The following is a 25,813-nucleotide window of genomic DNA, read 5'->3' as shown; positions in this document are numbered from 1 at the left end:
TAATTATTCCCCCTTTTAAAAAGTATTTCCTATATTTCTTTACTATCGTGGTGCAAGTTTGTTAGTAAATATAGCTTGGATCATTTGGGTAAGGGAATAGAATGCATTATCTTTCAAGTTGTTTTATCATCAATTCAGGTCAAATGATGAGCAGAATAATTTCTGTGTCAATACCATGCACAACTTCAAAAAGTTACGGCCGGAAATGCAATTCCCTCGTCCTTATCTATACTGAAAAACTAAGAAATAATGAGTTTGAAAGCAGTAAAACCTCTTTGTTGTTCATGTGAATCTTGGCCAGATGAAAGAACTATATTTTCATAAGTATATTAAAGTGTACTGGTGCTCAAAAATTTGCAGCACAAAGTCAGTAGAAATACATTAAAGCGTCTATTGAATAGAATGACCCATCAGTGAAATGTTAAATGGCATGCACATATTTGTATTTATTCAGATTGGAGTCTGAAACATTAACCATTTAAATTAACTTGCAATCTGAGGACTGAATACGTTGTAACCTGTATTAAACTACTTGAATTTGTGACCTTGAATAGTTGCCATGAAGTGGTGTTAGCTACCTTATAAATGTTATCCCATTGAACATTATCAACAGTTGTCTTTTAACTTCTTTTGGCACTACACAGCATTATGAAGCAGAATTTGACACTGAGCCTGTTTCAGCGCTATTAGAGCAGACAGCTGAAAGAAAGAAGTATTAAGAAAAATAAAGAGCATTTGATGAAATGGCAAAAAGACAGCAAGATTTTGCAAGCGATTCTAGAGTTTAGGGCCAAGGGAGCTATGGCACAGTGGAGCAGTGATGCTTAAAAGACCAACATTAAGTACGTGTAAATATCTTGAAAAATTGTAGTGCTGGAGAAGATTGCAGAAAAGGAAGAGGTGAGGCTTCAGGAAAATTTGAAAATAAGATGAGGATTTTCACGTGGAGGGACTGTTTAGCTGGGAGCCAAGGCACATCAGCAAAATTGGGTGATAAACGAATGAGAAGGAGTTTAAGGCACCAAAGTTTTGAAGTACCTCTGGTTTACTAGACATTACTTCTTTTAAGATCTTATATGGGCATGTGTTGGTACTGAAGCTAGAGTTACTTACGGAAGTGGCAGTAGGTGATCATCTGGTTTTGTTGAAAAGCACATTGCTGTCCAAGGAATTGAGCTGGACGCTATCTTATAGACACATTAGAGGTTGAGGTAGGGAGCCATTGGGAAGATCACACCGAATGCAACACCATGAAGAAATGGCTTATAAAGGTCTATCTTCCAGATTTGACTCCTATTCTACTGCCTGTAGTTCAATGGTTTTTAAGCTGTTTCAATTGAGCCATAAAGATTGATCCTATATTTATAGTTCTGCAATTTTGTGGTAAAATAATTTACTGTTTGTAAAATTGCAGATAATGGAATGATAGAATATATATTGCATTCTGTATAAGACCATAAGATATAGGAGCAGAATTAGTCTAAATTGCCCATTGACTCTGCTCTACCATTCGATTATGGCTGATGTTTTTCTCAACCCTATTCTCCTGCCTTCTACCTGTAATCCCTGACCCTCCTCACCAAGCCAAGATCTGATCTGTGTCTTAAATACACTTGATGACTTGGCCTCCACAGTCCTCTATAGCAACGCGTTCCACAGATTAACCACCCTCTGGCTGTAGAAATATCTCCTCATGTCTGTTTTAAAGGGTTGTCACTTCACTGTAAGGCTGTTGGGCCCTGGTCTCTCCTACTAGTGGGAACACTTCCTCCATGTCCACACTATCCAGGCTTCTGTAAGTTTCAATCAGATCCCTACCTCATCCTTCTAAATTCCATCAAGTATAGACCTAGAATCCTCATACACTGCTCATATGACAAGTCCTTCAAACCCAGGATCATGCTTGTAAAATAATAAAATGTGAGGCTGGATGAACACAGCAGGCCCAGCAGCATCTCAGCAGCACAAAAGCTGACGTTTCGGAAAATTCCTTTTTAGCAGTGAATGGCTTTGTGCATGGTAAATCGTGTATCACAGATTTGATTTGTGTGTTTTTTTGAAGAGTTGCCTGCATAGACTTTAGCAAGGCCTTTGATAAGGTTCCACATGGTAGCCTAGTTAGTGAGATTAGATTGTATGAGGTCCAGGGAGAGCTAGCCAATGGTTACAAAATTTGCTTGACGGTAGGTGACAGAAGTTGGTGGTACAGCATTGTTGTTCAGACAAGAGGCCTATGACCAGCAGTGTGCTACAACTATCAATGCTAGATCCACAATTTCTTTGTTATTTAATTAATTTGAATTAAAATATAGGAGGCATGATTAGTAGGTTTGTGTATGACGCCATAATTGGTGGTTTAGTGGTCAGTGAAGATGATATTTAGGATCTTGATCAATTGGGCTACTGAGCCGAGGAATGGCAGCTGGAGTTTAATACGGATAAATGTTGCATTTTGGTCAAACCAGGACATGGCTTCCACAGTTAATGTTCGGACTCTGGAGGGTAGTGTGGAAGAGAGACCTAGGAGTGCTCATACATGGTCGTTTGAAAGTGGTGTCGCAGGTAGACTCGGTGGTGAAAGTAGTGTTTGGCATGCTTGCATTCATTGTTCAGAACGCTGAGAGCAGGAACTGGGGCATCATGTTACAGCTGTACAAGTCATGGGTAAGGCCACATTTGGAGTTCTGCATACAATTCTGGTCACCCTGCTACGGAAACGATGGTTTTCACCTGGAAAGGTTCCGAGGAAGGGTCAGCTGAAACATTGACTCTGAATTTTTTCTTCGCAGATGCTGCCAGACCTTCTGAGCTTTTCCAGCAACTTTGTTTTTGTTCCAGAATACCTGTTTCTACTGGGATTTACCACCAGCTGCTCCAAAACCCATCTTGTAGATTTTCCTCAAATTCTTTTTTTTTTGAGATCTGCAACCAACCTGATTTTGTCAGTCCACTTGCATGTTGAATACCCCAAGATAATTGTAATAGTGCCTTTTTTATTTTACAGATAAGTATAATGACACTGAGAATGTTTGAGCATCTATTACAAAAGCCAAATGAGCACATTATTTACAGCATGGTCTTAAGGAATTTGGAGGAACGAAACTACGTTGAAAATAAACCACCTTGCCAGGAGGACAAGGATATTGTTGAAAATGGACAGATAGCAGGAGCAGTGTGAGTTGTTACTTGTTAGTTTTGTTCTTTTTCACCAATTTGTTAGTGCATTATTATATTAATACTAATAGTATTACTAAATGTATTGATGACTGCTCTTGAGGCTTAAAAGAAAATGGCAGCAATATTGTCTGAATGCCGTCATTCTAAAAAGAAGCATTAAAGAAGGCAGTGGGTGTTTAATTCATGTGCTTTTTAAAATATCTTTAATTTTTAGTTGTAAATTTCTGTTAAAGCAGAAGTATCCAGTATAAAAGTATGTCCCTAAAATCAAGTATTAGTCAGTTTAAAATATGTTCTTGGATCTTTTGGAGAATAGGTGTCAACTGCCTCATTTCAATTCTTGGTCAAAATTGCAGTGGAATGCTGCAGGTAATTTGCACAGAGCCCAGCCCCATAAACAGCAATGTATTAATTGACCAGTTAATCCATTCTTTTGGTTATGTTCTTGGAGAGATTGGCATTGGCCTGAACACCAGGAGTGTTTTTTTTCAGATACCACCTCGGAATTCTATACATCTGTCCACGAGGACTGTTTGTACCTTTGTTCAAAATCTCATCTAAAGTAATACCTGTGACAGTTAACAAGAATATCTTCAAAGATAGTGTTTAGAAACATCCTTGCTTAGCCAAAAGAAAAATGCGCACGTGTAGCACTTCACTGGGTAGTGACTTGGAAATGAAGCCCTGCTATTCCTGGAGTCATCACAAAGTTAACAACTTTTTTTTTAAAAAATGCAGAAATCTCTGATTTAGCTATCCTTTAGCACCAAGTTGACAGAAAGCGTTGACCATGTGTTTGCACTTGACAGGAATGTCTTTATTATAAGTAAATAGATTGTAAATGCAGGTAAACCGTTATGAACCATTAACATGTAATTCTACAAGTTAAAATTCCTATCCCCTTATAAACTAACAATTACACATACAGGCAGATGCTCATACAAGGAAAAAAATACACGGTGTTATGGATGGAGGGAAAGATAGGGATGGCAGTTCAATAGTCCCTGTTCACAGGTGCCTGAAATGGTCCGTTTGGTTTGTCAGGACATGTTATTCAATAGTTGTCTTTCTGTAGCAACATTCACTTGCTCACTTGGAACAGGGTGGCCGTTTGATATTCATAAAGTCTCAGGCTTCCTGTTTAAGAACTGAGCTTAGAGTAACTGCTGAAGGAAAAATAAATTGGCTTTCCTCAGGCTTAATATCCTGAGACACAAGACAGCTCCTGGCTTTGTAGAACTCTGATAGCCTCTTCCTGTGTTATTCATAGCCACAAGCTGTTTGTCTACCTGAGCACCAATGCTATTGCTGCCAACAAATGCAGAAATCTGAATAGTTCATAAGCTTCTTAAAGCCACTGGACACCAGTCCATCACCTAATCATTCCAATGCACTATGTGTGCTAAACACTTCTGTTGTAATTATAAAACTACACTATACACTGTTAGTCCACAGACCCAGATAGTATTCTGGGGACCCAGGTTTGAATCCTGCCCTGGCTGATGCTGGAATTTAAATTCAATAAAATATCTGGAATTAGGAGTCTAATGATGACCATGAATCCATTGTCGAATGTCAGAACCGATCTCATTCACTAATATCCTTCAGGGAGGGAAATCTGCCATCCTTACCTGGTCTAGCCTACATGTGACTCTAGGCCCACAGCAATGTAATTGACTCTTAACTGCCCTCTGGGCATTTAGGGATGGGCAATAAATGCTGCCTAGCCAGCGACGCCTTCATCCCATGAATGAATAAAGGAAAAAACAATTTAGAATTGATGCTATATAAGCGAAATACTTTGAACACTTAAATCAGAATCCGATCCACCTCTGATCGGCTGATTAATTCTTGAATACAGTTTCCCGGATACCTTAGAGTTCTTTGGTCAAATGAGCGTTTTTCATGGTAGAGAATGATAGTGGGCTGTCCATGCCTGAGAAAGCATCTCAGAAGACCTATATATCAGTAAAATTCACTGGCTAGCAATCGAAAACAAAATATCTTGTTGGATTATTTCTAGTGCTTCCATCTATATCACAGCTCAGATTAGCCTTCTCACCAAACAGGGGATCAAATTGGAGGACATTCTGATACAAATGGCTTATCTATTGCTTGAACTCCTCAACTTTTGGCAAAATCAACACAATGATTCTTAAAATTTAATTTTGGCATTTCTGTGTTCAACATGGTGGCAGGATAAGATGCTGCATCCAGAACGCCTCTGCTCCACCCATTTTCTTTTCTCCCTTTTCTTTTCCCTCCTTTTCTGCATTTTTTTAAACGGAGGAGCTGGCAAGCCCTGGAGACAAGTCCCGGGGCGGAGGCCGGCACGGGAAAGCGAGTCCCGGAGCGGAGGCTGGCACGGGAAGCAAGTCCCAAAGCCGAGGCCAGCGTGGGGAAGCAAGTCCTGGAGTGGAGAGGGGACCGGCATAGGGAGGCGAGTCCCAGAGCGGGGGCCGGCACAGGGAGGCGAGTCCCGGAGCGGGGGCCGGTGCGGGGAAGCGAGTCCCAGAGCAGGGGCTGGCACGGGGAGGCGAGTCCCGGCGCGGAGCGGGGGCCGGCGCAGGAAAGCAAGTCCCGGAGAAAACCTTAACTTGGAGCAGCTGAGGTCTCATTTGAAACAGACTGGAGGCTTCAAATGGAGCGGGGATAGTTGTCGGAGTCAGGTCTGGTGTGGATGGTCAGACCATGTGCGGAAGCCCCTGTGCTGAGCTACTGCAATCTAAAATTTATTTATCTGACAATAATGTCTATTCTTTCAACAATGTCATATTTCTAACTTACACTATGAATCACCAAAGTAATGCAATTACTTTTCTTTTGTAATTCCTCTTTGTGTATCTAAGATTTGTGCCTCGCTACTTTGTACCTAAGATAGCACCATAAAAAGTGACATTGTAAAACTTTTCATTCCTGTACTCCTGTATGTCTGTACTTGAGTACACATGACAATAAAGGATATTCTGTTCTATTTTTTCTTTCCTTCACTGTTTTTTGGAATCCTTTATTTACCTTCATTTCTTTTATACAATTCTCACCATTTATTTTAGAATTAGGTGCAAGCTTTTCTTGAATTGGATTTCTGGGTTAGAGATTTTCAGCAAGGTATATCTTAAGGTTAGAGAGGGGATATAGAGTATCTCAAAACAGAAATTTCCACAGATAACTGTCAGCATAAATCATGTCTGACGTAGAGTTAGATTGATTCTATGTGTTTGTATAATTGAAGTAGGTAAGGAATAAAGTCCTCAGTGGTCTCATGAAGTCAGTAGCTTTCTGAGAAGTTGTCTTACTGTAATCTGAACTGTTCAACATCGCAAACCACAATCCCAAATACATGTAAAAATTAACCTACATTCAGATTTTCCTCTTGCTTTTAAAAATAATACCAATCTGCAGTTCACTTGAGATTCTTTTTGAATAGTTTCACATTACCTTGATGTTTCATTGCAAGGTTTTTAAATTTTGTTAATGTAACTTCATCATTCTTCGCATTTTTCCTGATTTACATGAAAGTTGACTGTCTTTCATTTTGGGACTAGAGTGCTTGTCGATGCACCATACAATTCTGAGCAGCATGACAGAAAACATGGTCCTGTTCACAGCTGACACCTAAATATCATCTTCTGCCTTGTGACTAAAAACTGAGCTGAGAATGCCCAAAGTCATTTTACATCAGAATTAGAAGGCCAGTACATAGATTTTCTTCCCTTAGTGGTAAATGGCTACTCAACCAACCAAATATGTCACTTAATCTCTCAGGTTGGCATGTTATTATCATATTGGCATCCGTACTAGATAGAAAATTAACACACTTAACCAAGAACGTTTTAATATTGCATAACGTTCATCTTACGAGATGTTCATAACAAAATAATGTTTAAAGAAATACAGATTACTTGCACTATTGCCGTCAGGGTGACTGGTAATAAGGTTGAATACTTGATAATATTCTTGCCAGACAAAATCTATATTTAAAAGAAGACAATCTGCAATGGTATGTTGGGTATTTTCAGATGAAGTCAATAAAACGAGTAAATTCCATGTTTCTGTTATTGTGATTTGCAAAATCCCAGCAGCAGTGCTGAGTGATATTTTGTTTTGTAATGGAATATGCTCTACATATTCTAATTAAGTTTCATTGTTGTCTGTATTCAGAGATTTGGAGGAAGATCCAATTTTTACAGATCTGTCACCTGATAACAGACTGCTTGGTTCCAGTTGGCTGACTGCTTCCCCACCTCCAACACCAGACCATACAAAATCTGATGGGAAAACAGAAGTTCATAAGATTGTAAATAGGTATGTTCAAAGATCAACTGTAACTTTGCTGAATTAAATGAAAAAAATTATTTGGTCACTGTGAAAGGTTTGAACGAGTGAGTACTGAATGCATTCTCTTGTGGATCAGGTTGTAACAGGCACCATAAAGCAGGCAGTAAAAGCGAGATTCTGTTGGGCGCCCAGAACTCCACATGTTGTAGCTGCAGTGAAACAATGTGTCAGGGCTCCACACGCAGGTTCTTACCAAGGTTATACTCCAACATGGCAAGCATCTGCTCACTCAGAGGAACCACCAGCTGAAAAACAATAACGTAAATCTATTAATGTGGCTTAAAGAATTTGAACAGATATGCACAGATATTAAATTTCCACTGGAGAACTCATTAAATAACATTGTAATTATGGCTTGACTTTGAATTGGATACAAATACTAATTTATATGATGAGTTTACAATAAAGCATTTGGTTCCTAGCATTACACTGGAATATTCAAAAACACTTGTAAATTGAAATACACTTACAATTGTGACATACAGGCAAAAACTAATTTGTGGACAGCAAGTTGCCATGCAAAACAAGAGGAAAGTGATCAGATAAGCAGCTTTAGTGAATTAGTGATAACATAGTGTGGCGCTAGAGGAACACAGCAGGCCAGGCAGCATCAGAGGAGTAGGAACATTGACGTTTCGGGTCGGGACCCTTCTTCAGAAACCTCCAGCTCCACACTGTGTTACCTCTGACTTCAGCATTGGCGGTTTTCACTGTCTCTTTAGTGAATTAGTATTGTCCAGCACGCACACGAACTCACATTGTTCCTATTAGCTGGTAATGTAGAATATTTTACGTCCGACTGAAAGTTTCAATGATGTTTTGAAAATTTAAGTTCTGAAGTATCCAAATATCATCTTACTACACAGAAACTGCTTGGACTAATATTGCAGTAACATTGAAGTACAAAATTTTGCAATGAATGATAGTCAGTATCATAATTGCATAATCATCATAGCTTGATTGCATAATGTAAAGTATTTGACTTTTCTGTTGTAAATTCCTTGAATACTTTAGTTTCCTGTGTCTTGTTCCTGATGAAGCAAAGTCATCTTACTATGTGGAAGGCACAGGATATGATACCTACCTCAGAGATGCACATAGGCAGGTAAGGCCAGTAAGATTATTATCCTGAAAAGGTGAAACATTTAAGTTTTCATTCAAAGGGGTGTGAAAGTATGGAATTTGCTACTGCAGAGAATGTTCAATTATTGAATATATTTAAGGCCAAGAGAGACAGATTGTTGGTGTCTCACGGAATGGAATGGTATGGGGGGCAAGGGTGGAAATGCACTTTAAGCCCAAGATTAACCATTGTCATGTTGAATGGCAGAGCAGCCTCAAGCAACATGTAGCCTTCTGCTCCTATTTCTTATGTTCTCAGCACATCAAATAATACTTGTGTGACCTCTCATGAATGGAAATTAATCTGTTCCTAAGAACTGGTTATGTGCAGCATAAGTAGGTAAAAATACTTAGTGTAGAGATCTTCTTCATAATATGATTGCTGGAGAGTCATTTGTGATCACTTTACCCTTATTCAATTTTCAGTGGCTAAATCTCAAATACGAAAATGTCTCTGAGCTCTTTTAGCTTCAAAGTAATTGAATTCTGTGATTTCTACTCATTGACTGGACAGCAGTCTGTTAATGTAGCTGTTTTTCTTACCGGAATTCATGATTGCTTCTTTTAATGACAGTTCCGGGATTGTTGTGGTAACTGTATGAAGTGGGACTGGCCTTCAATACCTAAGCCTTTGGAGAAATGTAATCTGGAAACACCTTTCTTTGAGGGACATTTTTTAAAAGTTCTGTTTGATCGAATGGGCAGAATCCTTGATCAGGTACTAAAACGTTTTGAAATGATTTTGATTATTTATGACAGAAAATGTGTATACTTCAGTGCTCTAAAAATGTACTTGTATTTAAAATGAAGATGGCATGCCCTCACTGCAATGATTTACATGGCTTGGCTTATTCCTGATAAATTGGCCTAACCTACCCAGCTGTGTAAAGCAGTCAAGATTCATTTTTGTATGGAATTAAAGTCCGAATTACAGTATGAAATTTGTATTATTTCACAATTAAACATCTGGTGGTATGTGTTTCTTAGGTGAAGTTACTCTAAATAAGCAATTGTTTATTACTGATATACTCATCAAGATGAAGATGTTCAAGCTGGAAGTGGCACATTTTTGACTTTTTATCCAGTGACTGCATCAAGTTTGATGTAATTGGGGTGGAATGCAAAGTTCTGTTGTGTTACAGTTGATAGTAGTCCTTAAAATCTAACAGGTATGCCAGTGCAGCTTTACACTTCCATTACACGTTGGATAACTCTTGAGAGTTGAGAAACATCTCAGAGATGACACTTGAGAAACAGAATACTGCAGATGCTGAAAATTTGAATTAACACTTAGGAATACTAAAACTACTCAGTGGTTTGGGCAGCATCCGTGGACAGAGAGAAAGGATTCACATGTTACAGCATTGGACCTGGAAGAGTTTCAATATCCAATAAGTTTTGAGCAAGGTTTGGATGGAACAAAAGGATGGCTTGTGATTACATGGATGACTGGAGAGATTTAAGTCAACACCATTAGTCAACCAGAACTAAAGACATTGCAGTGAAATGAGAAAAGAAGCAAAAGATGTGCCTTTGGCAAGTGTGTTACTGTGTGTAAGCCAATGAAATATTAAACAGAAACTGAAAAACACAAAGATTTGGAAACAAAATGTGGTGCAGATAAGGAAGTAAAATGTGCTAGTGACCTGAAATTGTTGAATACCGTGTTGAATCATGAAGTCTATAAGTGCTTAATTGAAAATTGAAAGTTTCAGCTTCCTTAACCAAGGACAGAGATGACAATGTGAGAGCAAGTTCGAAAATTAAAATGACAGACCACTGGAAGCTCAGGTTCATGCTGACAGACTGAATAAGACATTCTGCAATTGTCCATTTGCTCTAGCCAGTGTAGATGAGACTGCAGTGTGTACACTGAGTGCATCAGAAATAACACAGATAAACTGGTTCACTTGGAAGGAATTTTAGGACCTTGGATCATGAGAAGAAAAGAGTTAAAGAATAAAAAGCAGATGATTTAGCTCTGCACTTGCTTAGAAAGATGCCATGGGAAGGGAGGGAGTGGACCAGGGTGTCACGGATGGAACAGTCTCTTCAGAATGCTGAAATCAAAGAATCCCTACAGTGCAGAACAGAGAACAATACAGCGCAGAACAGGCCCTTCGGCTCTCGATGTCGCACCAGCCTGTGAACTAATCTAAACCCCCTCCCCCGACACTATCCTGTCATTATCGTATGCTTATCCAAGGACTGTTTAAATGCCCCTAATGTGGCTGAGTTAACTACATTGGCAGGCAGGGCATTCCACGCCCTTACCGGTCTCTGAGTAAAGAACCTGCCTCTGACATCTCTCTTAAATCTATCACCCCTCAATTTGTAGCTATGCCCCCTTGTACAAGCTGAAATCATCATCCTCGGAAAAAGACTCTCACTGTCCACCCTATCTAATCCTCTGATCATCTTGTATGTCTCTATTAAATCCCCTCTTAGCCTCCTTCTCTCCAATGAGAACAGACCCAAGTCCCTCAGCCTTTCTTCATAGGGCCTGCGCTCCAGACCAGGCAACATCCTGGTAAATCTCCTCTGCACTTTTTCCAATGCTTTCACATCCTTCCTGTAATGGGGCGACCAGAACTGCACGCAGTATTCCAAATGAGGCCGCACTTGCGTTTTGTACACATCGGACAAAAACCGATCCATCCAACGTACTAGAGTGATAGCGTTTCCAGTCAATGTTAGGGAAGTGAAAGTCTCCCATAATGACCACCCTGTTCCTTTCGCTCCTGCCCAGAATAGTTTTACCAATCCTCTCCTCCACATCCCTGGAACTTTGCGGAGGCCTATAAAAAAACTCCCAGCAGTGTTACCTCTCCTCTCCTGTTTCTGACCTCAGCCCATACCACCTCTGTAGACGAGTCCTCATCAAAAGTTTTTTCAGCCGCCATTATACTGTCCTTCAGAAAGAGGCCATTCAGCCCATTGACTCTGCACCGACCCTGTGAAGAATATTTCCACCCAGACTCAGTCCCTCCCATGTCCCTGGTAAAGTCGAAGGAAGATATTTGGTGGTAGGTTCACATTGGATGTGGCAGAAATTAGCTGTTGAGCACAAAGACTGGTAGGCTGTAAAAATGAGGAAAATTTGTATCCTATCATGGTTGAGGGAGGGAAGAGATGTGATGAGAGCAAAGGCGCAGGAATTGTAGTGAACTCTTTTGAGCCCTGTCAACCTTTGTGGGGTGGTGGAGAGAGGAGCATAAGACATGACACCTCTGAATCGCTGGTGTGAAACCCTGTACAGATAGTTCTGCTATAACACAATAATTGCATTGTTGCGTGATATCACGCAATAGAAAATTGCCATAGAAAATAGTGTTGTGGAGAAATGGCTATTCTGTACAATAGAACGTTTGCATTATCCAAATAACGTCCACTATTCACTAATCGTGTTATATATCATTTCTTATTAATTTTAAAAACATGAAATTGCCATAGTACCAGAAGATCAGCGGGTTGCTCTCATTAGGGAGACATGATTGGCAGTGGTTTAACTTGAGGATTATCATGTCTTGAGAGAGGTCGAGAAGGCAGGACCTGCAGGGTGACCTCAGTCAGTACAGCAGTTGAACTGTGTTTTTGGCTTTTGGCGCACTGCATTGCAAATCAGTCATCAAGCCACCTGAGCTGACTGCCTCCTAAATGCTAATAGTACCATGCTTCAAGGCAGTTTTATAACATGCGTATAAACTATTAGAAACAGTAATGAAAACCAAATAGAACATTTAATTTTTGGTGATGTGATATAAGTTTTTTTCAATTCACGATTACGTGGCGTTCTTTTATAACTTGTACTGAGTGCAAACAAAACAATTTTCAAGCAGGTATTTTAGGTAACACTGAACTGCATAATGTGGTTCATCTCTGTAACAAGACAGTGTGGAGCTGGAGGAACATAGCAGACCAGGCAGCATTAGAGGAACAGGAAAGTAATCATTTTTTCTGAAGAAGGGTCCTGACTCAAAACATCAACTTTCCTACACCTCGGATGCTACCTGGCCTACTGTGTTGGTTCTGATTCCAGCATCTGCAGTTCTTGCTATCTCCATATGATTTATCTCTGCATGGTTTTACAGTTTGTATGGAATCCATAATCAATACATTTTGTTTCTAATGCCTACTTGTATTGGAGAACTTGCAAGCTATTTGAAATGACTTGTATATTCTTGCCTTTTCAAAATGCTAATTCTTTGGAACGTTTTCCTCCTTTCTAGCCGTATGATGTGAATTTGCAAGTGACATCTGTTTTGTCAAAGTTATCATTATTTCCCCATCCCCACCTACATGAATACTTACTGGATCCTTACATTAACTTGGCTCCCAACTGCAGATCTTTGTTTTCTGTTATTGTAAGGGTAAGTACATAACTTAGCTGTTTCATATTGTTAGATGTGAAAATTACGCATGCTTGTTAAAAATCAGATTTTTTTCATTTCTGTTGGATATTTGCCCTTACTATTTCTGTATACTAGCTTTTAAACATACTGTTGAAACATGAAGACGATTATCTTAAATTCTCACGAATAAATTTCTAGGTGGTTGGCGACTTAATGTTGCGAATACAACGTATCCCAGACTTCACACCAAAGCTTTTGCTTGTCAGAAAACGCCTGCTGGGCTTTGAGCCAGATGGACCTATGTAAGTTCAGATTAATCAATGCTTCTGATTACTATTTTATAATACTGATAATGTCCATATTACTGTAAGTGGGAAATTGGTAGGTGCCTAAATCCAGGATACTGCAACAGAGTCCTCTAAATGGAATTACATTCCTTGGGTCATTCCAATTTCAGAAAGGCACAAGACTCAAACTCAAATAGAAAAATGTTGTTCATGCCTGTGTGTAGCCTATAGTGCCAGAACTCGTTCTTCAGCTGTGAGTAGTGAATGTAATCACATTTCCTTTCTTTTTCTTAATGACCTTTTATATTTTTTAATGCTTAACCAGTCCCTTTTATATTAGTCAATAGGCACTTGTAATAAATCATTCCATGTTGTAATAATTCTTCATGAAATAGTTCTTAGTTGTCACTTTCATTATTCCATGATAATCTCTACATTTTCTTGTCAATTCACCAGTATTTAATTTTACCCTGTTGAGACCTTTAATGATTTTGACAGTCTGAGTTCGATCTACCTTCTGTCAGTGGAAAAAGTATTTTTAAAAAAAAATTGTAGTCCCATTTTATAGCCAGTTCATTGCTTTTTGAAATGTAGTCACAGTATTGCACCATTAACCACCTTGTATTTTCGTTATAATGCTTAAACCTACATCGCAATCTGCCATGCTTCCTGATGCACCATGGGTCTGGGAAGGGATGCAATCTTCCTCCTATGCTTTCTTCAAAAATTTCATCCACAACCTGGCCTTTAATTTCTTGGATTTTTTCCCAGTTTCTTTAACATTGAACACAGTCCAGTTCTTAATACACAATTTGTAATTGCAAACAGTTTGGAAAATTGTTATTTTGCTCTCTAGCAGCCTCAGGATGCAGTATACCATCTATGATTGGTGAACTAATTTCAAATAGCTCTATTTTGAATATCACTGTCTACCAATGGATCTTCTAAATTTGGAAACCCCTCCAGTTTGGCTTTCATATTCTTTTAAAGTTGAGTTCAGTCTTTCACTCACATAAAAGTATTGCACTTGCTGGAGATCTAAAACTAAAGCAGGAAGTACAGGAAAATCTCAGCAGGTTTGGCAGCGTCTTTGGTGAGAGAAACATGGTTAACATTTCAAGTCCAATAATTTCTTCAGAATTGAAGAGGGATGGGCATAAAAAAAATCATCCTCCTTCAGTTCTAAAATGGGCATTGGACTCATGACATTAACTCTGTTTCTGTGTTCACAGATGCTGGGTTTCTCCTGCACTTTCTGTTTTCATGTTTATCCTTCCCTCCTACTGGATGATGTCTATCATATTTAAATCTCTCCTCTTTTTAATTGTTTCAGTTCTGGATTAACTGACTTGTGACTTGAACTCAATTCGTTGTGTTGCATCTTCCTGAATGCAGACAAAGTTAACACTGAAGTTAAAACAAAAACTTGGTTTTAATTATAAGTGACCTGCATCTACAGATAAAGCACAGGGCAAGTAATTTAATGAGAGCTTCTTGATGCAACATGTTGAATGCCCATTCATAGAAGTCTGGCTCCTTGCAATCGAATAAAGTGAGAAAGCATTGCAACCATTCAGTCGACTTGCCATTCTCACTGCTATACAAATACAAATGAGGAGTAATGGGTTTGGAAATGTAATCTGCAGATTTTGAGAACACCATTTGATGCATGTCACTGTTCAGCTCTGGAATGAGAAGTTGCAATCAAATCAATCCAATCAAGACTCACATTCAGTTTGTGATTCATTAGTAGTAACCTTTTTGCCATGTAGCAATTAGATTGCCATGTAGCAATTGCTCTTTCTAAAGAATTTACAGAAAATATAATAAATTGAGCATCTTCCTTTTCAGTCACACTTGAACTATTTGCCTCTCAATTTTATCCCAGTTTATCTGGTTCTGATATAGAAAATAAGATCTGATCTCTTTTCAGTTTTATTGTCTATTATTTGGTTGTTTCTATTATGCTTTTGCAGTGTTAGAATAACAAGTTTTGATGGAATGCACAAAATTTGACTTAACCTATTGGCCTACTGTTAAATTTCATTTATTCAAATGTTGGCATTTAATTTTTTATGTTGAATTGGATAATAAACACGAATCATATCAGATAAAGTATACTTTCTAAAGCTAATTTATTTTACTTTTCTCCCCCTCCCTCCCACAGCATTGACCATATGACTTTGCTGGAAGGTGTAATAGTGTTGGAAGAGTTCTGTAAAGAGCTAGCAGCAATAGCTTTTGTTAAGTTCCATGCTTCTACCACACCTTAACCATTGGCTGGATTCCATACAGAAGCATCCTATCACAACTTCAGTTTTACAGGCCAGCTTCAAAGGAAATGTTTGGAACAACAAGGCCATCTTAAACTGTAGCACACTGTATCTGTGTCTTGGACATGGATAGGAAAAGGGAAATGTGCCTAAAAATGGGGCAACTGATGCAGTTATCTGTAAAAAATGGAAGACAATGTCAAGAAGAAGAGTAATACTTTGAATTAATATTGGAAGATTGTTTTTCAGTTAACAGCGACAACCTCAAAATGTTGTATATGTTATATTTTACAGAAAGAAGTAGTAATTTTCCTACTTCTGATCCCTTTTAAAATCATGATCTTTACTCTTGATAAGATTGTTCTCAACATGTGAGAATCGGGTAGGCAAAGGTCCATATCAGAAATGTTTACCAGTATTTTAGCAAATCAAAGAATTATTTAAGTAACAAAAGCTGGGGTGCTGATCTGAAGTTATTGTATGTTTCTGTGCCTTTGAAAAGGGCAACATTAAGTGTTAAGTCATGTTAATATTTTGTCACTCTTCTCTTCCTTTCTTCACCACTTTCAAGCAGCCCAGAAGCCATAATTTCTCAGACTGTGGCTTTTGTATCTGTTTCCGAGCCTTCATACACATAGCAGGGAATCGCCTCCATATTTGGATGCAAGCCTAAGCTTAAGTATTGTATACTTGCGCAAAAAGTGGTGTTTCATTTATGGTTAATGCTGCATTTCAAGTGTTCACTCTTAACAAGTACTTAGTGTTCGGCAAAGCTGTAATAGAACCAAATTTTTCAGTCTAATATTTCATTAGCCAGTATTAATTAACCATTTAAAACAGACCATCACCTATATTTTTTAATATTAAAGTAGAAAAACCATAGATATTTATAAAGCACCAAACTGCGTACCTATATCAAGTTAAATTGCTCAATATAATTCACATTGGATGCCTGAAATAACTTGGGGTTGTTGTGCAATGATTTAATGATCTCTTTACAATGGTTCCTCACCAATGTTTGTTACAAATTATGTATTAAGTTCTGTATTTAAACTTTTACTAAAATAGTACCAATGGTGCATCTTTTCTATTTTCATTTCGTTTGTAGAAAGTTAAGGTAAAGTAACAAGGTCTTTTTTATAGTTAACAGCATTATTGAACATGGAGTACTAGTTTATAATAGGTGCTTGAAGTGTTGGTTTATGTTTCTGTAAATAATACTTACTTGTAATGTATTTGTGCATTACAAACCAAATATCTTGGGAGTTCACTGCATTTAATGTCAGTCTTCCTCTTTTTGTTTATAAGAGTGCAACACTTTTTGTGTGCAATATAAAAGCTGTATTACCTTGGATGCAGCTTACATGCAACACTTCTGTCATATATAAGAGACTCTTATATATCGATCCGTGCTTGCTTCTACTGTCACTATTGTATATGGTAAATGGATTATAATCTGCCTAATTTACATTAAAAATACATTCAGAATTTTCCTGTTGAAGGAATTATTTATTTTAGCACCCTCATATCTTTAGCACTGACTACGGATGATCTCGTGTTAACCTCCAGTATAAATGCAGATTTTCAAGCGCATTTGGGCACAATGGGAAAATTGATACTAAGATTACATATCCCTGTGGTTCTTGGAGCAACAAGGCCGAGTTAAATGTTGGTTTTCCCTTGCTGCATTTTTAGTGGCCTTCAGTTAATCATATTTATATTGAAAAAGTGCAATGCCACCTTCAAACTAAACAACAAAGCACTTGCTAGCTACATGTAAGTTTTATGGGGATGATAAATTAATCTGTATATATAAACAGCAAGGAGAAGACGTTAACAAATTAATTAGCTTAAGCCTTAGGCAGTCTTGTAAATTATCGCCCAATTTTTAATCTCTCCTTCCTGTCCAAAGTCCTTCAGTATGTTGTTTTCCAAATCTTCTGTCAATCTTTCTTAAAACTCCGATGACGTTTCCATCCTTTGCACACCATGGAAACAACCCTTGTCAAAGACACAAATGACATCTTTTATCACTGTGACAAAAGTAAGCTGTCTCTCCTTGTCTTTCTCAACCTGAATGCAGCCTTTAAAATAATTAGCACATTCCCCCTTCTCCAACACTGTCTTCAAGCTGTATGGGACTGCATTCACCTGGATCTATTCTTGTTATTTCATTGTAGACATAGCACCACATGGAGTAGCCTCTCTTCCTCCAACTGAATTACTTCTTGGTATCTATCTTTGAAAACCTCCTGTATGCTATCACTCCGTGATATCATCCAAAATCACAATGTTAGTTTTCACTCGTACTCTGGCACTCAACATTATTTAACCTTGAGTCATTGCTAATTTATCAGATTTCTTATGTATTAAAGGACAAGAAATTTTCTCCAGTTTACTGCTAGCAAAATTGAAGCCTTCGTCTCCAAACCCTGCTAGAAACTCAATTCCCCATTTCCTAATCTCACCCCAATTCCTGGCAACATTCCACAAGCTTGGTATTACATATGACCCTGAAATGAGTGACCAACCACTGCACCATAAATAAGCACACCTCTGTAACATCACCTGATTTTGCCACTCTCTTTGCTTATTTGCTGCTGAAATTGGCATTCCATATTGTATCTCCTCTAAACATGAGGTCATCCAAAAACTCTACTACCTGGGTCCTTGCTTGCACCATGACCCTTTGGCTAATCACTGGCTGTGTCTGTTGGCCTTCACAAGGTGCTAGTCAAGCAATACCTTGACTTTAAAATTCTCAGACTTGCTTTTAAATCCCTCCTAGCCCTGCCTCTTCCAATCTCTGTAATCTCTCCCAGCCCCACAAACTTCCAGGTTATTTATTTTAATATAATTCTTGCTGTTCAGACATCTTCAGTTTTATTTGCACTACCATTGTTGACTAACCTTTTAGCTGTCATTGCACCATCTAGAATTCCCCCTCCGACTCTATACTTCTGCTTTAAGGCACCTCTTAAAAACCAATCTCTGACTAAGCTCTTGGCCGTCACCCTTAATGTCAGTTGATATGCTGTAGTTTGTAATTTGACTTTATAGATCATCTGTGGAGCACCTTGGGACATGAAAGGCATTATATAGATATAATTTGTTATTTTTCCAAGCTCGTAGTCATGTTGTTGATATGCAGTTTCTTTCATTTTTCAGGAGAATCGTTGTCCTTCATTTTAGTTAAATCTTTGCTGTGAAATGAAATGGGTTTTACATATACATTGCAATGTTTGTCAGCTATGACCATGAAGGTTTTTCATTTACCAGGGATGCCCATGGATAAGTTAGTTATTCAATTAGTCTTTCAGTTTAAATACAAGTGGTTTTATGATTCTGTTATTTTTCATCTTTTGTGCCCCATAAGAATTTGTCCAGTTCTGTTTTTAGTTTTGTGTGAATGTGAGATTTATTGCAGGGTATATAGTTATCTTTTGCTTCATTTTTAATTTTTGTCTGCGTCATTTTTCCCCTTTCCCCAGAAATCTCAGGTATTGCATTCATAAAATTGTCAACAAATTTAACATTCAACCTATTGGTGCCAAATTGTAGTGTGCATATTCTTACGAGAACGTACCACCAAAAAGAAATTAAAATATGATTTAGTTGTCCATGCAAACTATTCTGTTATTGATTTAGTGTATGTACATTCCAAAGGCCAGCTAGTTCAAGAAGAGAGCTCACCATCACCCTCTCAAGGGCAGTTAGGGAAGCAATATATGCTGGCCATCCTAGCGATGCCCACATCCCTTGAATGAATGAAAACAAAATATATGGGAAAAGTATTCTTAATGTTCTTCTGCCATTTGCAGCACATGTAAAGTAAGTTGTACAGTTTTGATAAGGAAACCTGAATTTGGGTTGTCCTCATTCTTTGATTTAAAAAATGCTGCTTACATTTTTAGAGAGGATTATGTTGGTATTTTGATTGTGTAGGGCTGGCCTACATGGTGGTCATCTTTTTTATGATCTTGTTCATTTGGGCGTTCTTGCAGTAATGCTGTTAAAAGATTGCATAAGGTCAGCAGAATTGAGATGGTTTTGCCTTGAATAGGTTGGAAGGGATATTCTGCAAAAGCCTACAGGTTTGGTAAATTCTGTTCAGTGTGTGAAGATGCTTTTATTCAAAGACTGAAGAAAATCCATTGTCAATATTCTGTAGACATATGACTGATGAAAATTGTACGATTAGGAGAAAAAGGAAACAGAGACTTCAACAGCCAAGGTGCACGTAACAGAATAGGAATCATTTTATAGTTGCTGACCCCAGATATATCAGGAAAGACAGGGTAGTTTAATTCAAGATATGTCTCCACGTTCTTGGGTTCAAAAATGTTTAACATAATAGTCATGTCTACTTCTTACTGATAAGGTAACAACAGTGGAGATCCAGCCTATTATCCTATCTGTTTTATTTGTCACACTCTAGATTTTAGGATGTATTCTGAAGTCAATGTCCTATCTATCTATATAATAGCAAAACCTGAGGATGTAAGAGTCCATCTGGCTGTCATACTGGATGCTGCAAGCTGGCACATGCTCCTGCCTTAAGAGAATGCACTGAAAAGTTCAAGTTGATCTTGTATTTGTATATTTTCCAATACACATTATTCTACACAAAATGCCAATATTAGTGGTTCACCTGATTTACTGTTCTTTAGTTTTATTAAGTCTACTCAAAGATTTTAATGAACCTCTTGCAAGTCAATTGGATTTAGGGGAAAGCTCTCCAAGGTTGAAGTTGTGCCTAACATAAAGGAAGAAGGATGTGATTGTTGGAGGTTAGTGATCTCCACTCCTGAACATCGTTGCAGGAGTTCTTCAGAGTGGTGTCTTAGGCCTAAACATCTTCAGATGCTTCATCAATTACCTTCTGTCCATCATACAATCAGAAATTGACTTGGCTGCACAATGTTCAAGACCATGTGTTCAGATACTGAAGCAGTACATGTCCAACTACAGCAAGACTTGGTTGATTACCAGGCTTTGGCTGACAGGTGGTAAGTAACAGTTGTGCCACACAAGAATCAGAAAATGATCATCTTCAACCAGAGAGAATCTAGGCATCGTCTCTTGACATTCAAAGGCATTATCATACTGGAATCCCCCAGTATCAGCTTCACGGTACTTACTGGCATTAAACTGGACCAGCCATATAAATGGCTACAAAAGCATGTCACATGCTAGGAATCCTGCAGCAAGTAACTCACCACCTGATTCACCAAAGTACATGTTGGAGTGTAATGGAATACTCCCCACTCGCCTAGATGAGTGCACCTCCAACAACACTCAAGACTGGCACCAGGACACACAACCCTGCTTGATTAGCATCTCATCCATAGACATCTGCTCTCTCCATCACTCAATAGCAGAATTGTGTACCATCTGCAAGGTGCACTGCAAAAATTCATCAAAGTTCCTTTATGCAGCACCTTCTAAATTCATTACCACTTCTATCTCAAAGGATATGTGCAACAGATACCTGGGAGCACAACTACTAACAAGTCTCCAAGCCACTCACTATCTTAACTTAGAAATACATTGCCATTTCTTCAGTGTTGCTGAGTCAAAATCCTGGAATTCCATTCCTGACAGAATGTTGAGTATACCTACACCAGATAGATTGCAGCGATTACGGAAAGAAACTCAATATCACCATTGTGCTTCCAAATGTGTCGTTTGAGTAGGAATGAGAACTTTTCTGCATTGATCAAAAGGTGCAAGTAAGAAATATATTGCAGTAGATCTTGATGGTCTGTTATCACTGGGTGTTTGTGAGTATTGTACAAATGATATCTCCATGGTGTGACAATTTGTAAAGGATCTATTAGTGCATTTTGAAGAAGTGTAGTAAAGGTTCAAAATACTTTTATTGTCAAATGGAATTAGTCATAGTGTCATACAGCATGGATACAGACCCTTCTGTCCAATTCATCTATGCTGATCAAGTTTCTGAAACTAAACTAATCACACTTGACTGTTTGCCCCCAATTCCGTCTATACTTTTCCTATTCATCTACCTATCCAAATGTCTTAAATGTTGTAACTATACCTGTATCCGCCACTTCCTGTAGAAGGTCATTCCACACATACACACCACTCTGTTTAAAAAAAAAGTTGCACCTCATGTCGCTTTATAATCTTTCTCCTCTCCCTTTACAAATATCACCTCGGACTTGAAAACCCCACCCTAGGGAATAGACACCTGCCATTCACCCTGTCTATATCCGTTATGATTTGATAAATTTGCTTTAAGGTCACCCCTCATCTTCCTATGTTACTGTGAAAAAAGTCCCAACCTTTCCAGCTTCTCCTTGTAACTCAAACTCTTAATTCTTGGCAACATCCTGATAAATCTTTCCTGATCCCCCTCAAGCTTTAATAATATCCTTTCTATAACACAGCAACTAGAACTGGTCACAGTACTCCAGAAGATGCCTCACCAACATCCCGTACAAGCTCAACATGATGTTCCAACTCCTATATGCAAAGCCTGAGCAATGAAGGGAAGTGGGCCAAACGCCTTCTTAACTACCCAGTCTACATGTGACTCAAACTTCAAAGAATTATGTACCTGAACACTTAAGTCTCTCCATTCTACAACACTAGTCAAGGCCCCACTTTTAATTGTATAAGTCCTGCCATTGTTTGGTTTACCAAAATGCAATGCCTTACATTTATCCAAATTAAACTCCATCTGCCACTCCTCAGCCCATTGACCCAATTGATCAAGATTTTTTTGTTATCTTCATTAACCTTCTTCATTGTCCACTATACCACAAACTTTGGTGTCATCCAAAAACTTATGAACCATGCCTTGTCTGTTCTCATCTAAATCATTTATATAAATGACAGACAAAAGAGCACCTAGCACTAATCCCTGTGGAACACCACTAATAACAGGCCTCCAGTCTGAAAAACAACTCTCCACCACCACACTCTGTCTCCTGCATTGTAATAGCTATTAATGCAGTGCACTGGGGAGGAAGACTAATCTGCAAAATACAACATCAAATCTGAATGATTCCCGTCCCAGAATCCATTATGTGGAGAACTGCCTGTTATTAAATAGCTGGAGTCGAAAGGTAAAAATCACCAATGAGAAATTTGTTTAACATTAAGTAACTGTGAAGTCCATTTGTTGCAGTGTTAGCCATTACTCAGTGGCATTAAATAGATTTTTAAAGTATAGTTTTGCATTATTATTCATAAAATGTTTTATCATTTTTAATAACTAAATAGTTATCTAATAGAATGAAATGTTAACAGGATGTGAGGCTGGATGAACACAGCAGGCCAAGCAGCATCTCAGGAGCACAAAAGCTGACGTTTCGGGCCTAGACCCTTCATCAGAGAGGGGGATGGGGGGAGGGAACTGGAATAAATAGGGAGAGAGGGGGAGGCAGACCGAAGATGGAGAGTAAAGAAGATAGGTGGAGAAGGTGTGGGTGGGGAGGTAGGGAGGGGATAGGTCAGTCCAGGGAAGACGGACAGGTCAAGGAGGTGGGATGAGGTTAGTAGGTAGCTGGGGGTGCGGCTTGGGGTGGGAGGAAGGGATGGGTGAGAGGAAGAACCGGTTAGGGAGGCAGAGACAGGTTGGACTGGTTTTGGGATGCAGTGGGTGGGGGGGAAGAGCTGGGCTGGTTGTGTGGTGCAGTGGGGGGAGGGGATGAACTGGGCTGGTTTAGGGATGCAGTGGGGGAAGGGGAGATTTTGAAACTGGTGAAGTCCACATTGATACCATATGGCTGCAGGGTTCCCAGGCGGAATATGAGTTGCTGTTCCTGCAACCTTCGGGTGGCATCATTGTGGCAGTGCAGGAGGCCCATGATGGACATGTCATCAAGAGAATGGGAGGGGGAGTGGAAATGGTTTGCGACTGGGAGGTGCAGTTGTTTGTTGCGAACTGAGCGGAGGTGTTCTGCAAAGCGGTCCCCGAGCCTCCGCTTGGTTTCCCCAATGTAGAGAAAGCCGCACCGGGTACAGTGGATGCAGTATACCACATTGGCAGATGTGCAGGTGAACCTCTGCTTAATGTGGAATGTCATCTTGGGGCCTGGGATGGGGGTGAGGGAGGAGGTGTGGGGACAAGTGTACCATTTCCTGCGGTTGCAGGGGAAGGTGCCGGGTGTGGTGGGGTTGGAGGGCAGTGTGGAGCGAACAAGGGAGTCACGGAGAGAGTGGTCTCTCCGGAAAGCAGACAGGGGTGGGGATGGAAAAATGTCTTGGGTGGTGGGGTCGGATTGTAAATGGCGGAAGTGTCGGAGGATAATGCGTTGTATCCGGAGGTTGGTAGGGTGGTGTGTGAGAACGAGGGGGATCCTCTTGGGGCGGTTGTGGCGGGGGCGGGGTGTGAGGGATGTGTCGCGGGAAATGCGGGAGACGCGGTCAAGGGCGTTCTCAATCACCGTGGGGGGGGAAGTTGCGGTCCTTAAAGAACTTGGACATCTGGGATGTGCGGGAGTGGAATGTCTTATCGTGGGAGCAGATGCGGCGGAGGCGGAGGAATTGGGAATAGGGGATGGAATTTTTGCAGGAGGGTGGGTGGGAGGAGGTGTATTCTAGGTAGCTGTGGGAGTCGGTGGGCTTGAAATGGACATCAGTTACAAGCTGGTTGCCTGAGATGGAGACTGAGAGGTCCAGGAAGGTGAGGGATGTGCTGGAGATGGCCCAGGTGAACTGAAGGTTGGGGTGGAAGGTGTTGGTGAAGTGGATGAACTGTTCGAGCTCCTCTGGGGAGCAAGAGGCGGCGCCGATACAGTCATCAATGTACCGGAGGAAGAGGTGGGGTTTGGGGCCTGTGTAGGTGCGGAAGAGGGACTGTTCCACGTAACCTACAAAGAGGCAGGCATAGCTGGGGCCCATGCGGGTGCCCATGGCCACCCCCTTAGTCTGTAGGAAGTGGGAGGAGTCAAAAGAGAAGTTGTTGAGTGTGAGGACGAGTTCCGCTAGGCGGATGAGAGTGTCGGTGGAGGGGGCCTGGTCGGGCCTGCGGGACAGGAAGAAGCGGAGGGCCTTGAGGCCATCTCCATGCGGAATGCAGGTGTACAGGGACTGGACGTCCATGGTGAATATGAGGTGTTGGGGGCCAGGGAATTGGAAGTCCTGGAGGAGGTGGAGGGCGTGGGTGGTGTCACGGACATAGGTGGGGAGTTCCTGGACCAAAGGGGAGAAAATGGAGTCCAGATAGGTGGAGATGAGTTCGGTGGGGCAGGAGCAGGCTGAGACGATGGGTCGACCAGGGCAGGCAGGTTTGTGGATTTTGGGAAGGAGATAGAAACGGGCCGTGCGGGGTTGGGGAACAATGAGGTTGGAGGCTGTGGGTGGGAGGTCCCCTGAGGTGATGAGGTCATGAATGGTGTTGGAGATGATGGTTTGGTGCTCGGGTGTGGGGTCATGATCGAGGAGGCGGTAGGAGGTGGTGTCGGAGAGTTGGCGTCTGGCCTCGGCGATGTAGAGGTCAGTACGCCATACTACCACTGCGCCACCCTTGTCTGCGGGTTTGATGGTGAGGTTGGGGTTGGAGCGGAGGGCTGCCCGTTCTGCGGGGGAGAGGTTGGAGTGGGTGAGAGGGGTGGAGAGGTTGAGGCGGTTAATGTCTCGACGGCAGTTGGAGATGAAGAGGTCGAGGGAGGGTAGGAGGCCTGGGGGTGGTGTCCAGGAGGAGGACTTGTGTTGGAAGCGGGTGAAGGGGTCAGTGGAAGGAGGGTTGGGTTCCCGGTTGAAGAAGTAGGCATGGAGGCGAAGACGGCGGAAAAACTGCTCTGTGTCCGACCGTGACTGGTATTCGTTGATGTGTGGTTGTAGGGGGACAAAGGTGAGCCCCTTGCTCAGGACTGACCGTTCGTCCTCAGTCAGTGGGAGGTCTGGGGGGATGGTGAAGATTCGGCAGGGCTCAAGGAGATGGCCTCAAGGCCCTCCGCTTCTTCCTGTCCCGCAGGCCCGACCAGGCCCCCTCCACCGACACTCTCATCCGCCTAGCGGAACTCGTCCTCACACTCAACAACTTCTCTTTTGACTCCTCCCACTTCCTACAGACTAAGGGGGTGGCCATGGGCACCCGCATGGGCCCCAGCTATGCCTGCCTCTTTGTAGGTTACGTGGAACAGTCCCTCTTCCGCACCTACACAGGCCCCAAACCCCACCTCTTCCTCCGGTACATTGATGACTGTATCGGCGCCGCCTCTTGCTCCCCAGAGGAGCTCGAACAGTTCATCCACTTCACCAACACCTTCCACCCCAACCTTCAGTTCAC

General features: G+C 40.6%; 1 protein-coding gene across 1 annotated transcript in view; it reads left to right on the top strand.

Moving 5' to 3' along the window:
• The window catches only part of fhip2a (FHF complex subunit HOOK interacting protein 2), a 62,318-nt gene extending 45,314 nt beyond the window's left edge, over positions 1–17,004 (top strand). Inside the window, exons 11-17 of the mRNA XM_048550899.2 lie at positions 3,005–3,174; positions 7,339–7,482; positions 8,530–8,620; positions 9,212–9,355; positions 12,867–13,007; positions 13,188–13,291; positions 15,444–17,004. Of these exons, the coding sequence (XP_048406856.1) occupies positions 3,005–3,174; positions 7,339–7,482; positions 8,530–8,620; positions 9,212–9,355; positions 12,867–13,007; positions 13,188–13,291; positions 15,444–15,549 (900 nt within the window). The 3' untranslated portion in view covers positions 15,550–17,004. The remainder of the gene's footprint in view (positions 1–3,004; positions 3,175–7,338; positions 7,483–8,529; positions 8,621–9,211; positions 9,356–12,866; positions 13,008–13,187; positions 13,292–15,443) is intronic.
• Positions 17,005–25,813: the final 8,809 nt, after the last annotated feature.

The sequence above is a fragment of the Stegostoma tigrinum genome, chromosome 20, assembly GCF_030684315.1.
Source record: "Stegostoma tigrinum isolate sSteTig4 chromosome 20, sSteTig4.hap1, whole genome shotgun sequence".
Classification (NCBI taxonomy): Eukaryota; Metazoa; Chordata; class Chondrichthyes; order Orectolobiformes; family Stegostomatidae; genus Stegostoma; species Stegostoma tigrinum.
Note: the sequence above shows the minus strand (reverse complement) of the source record. Positions and strands in the feature narration are given on the sequence as shown.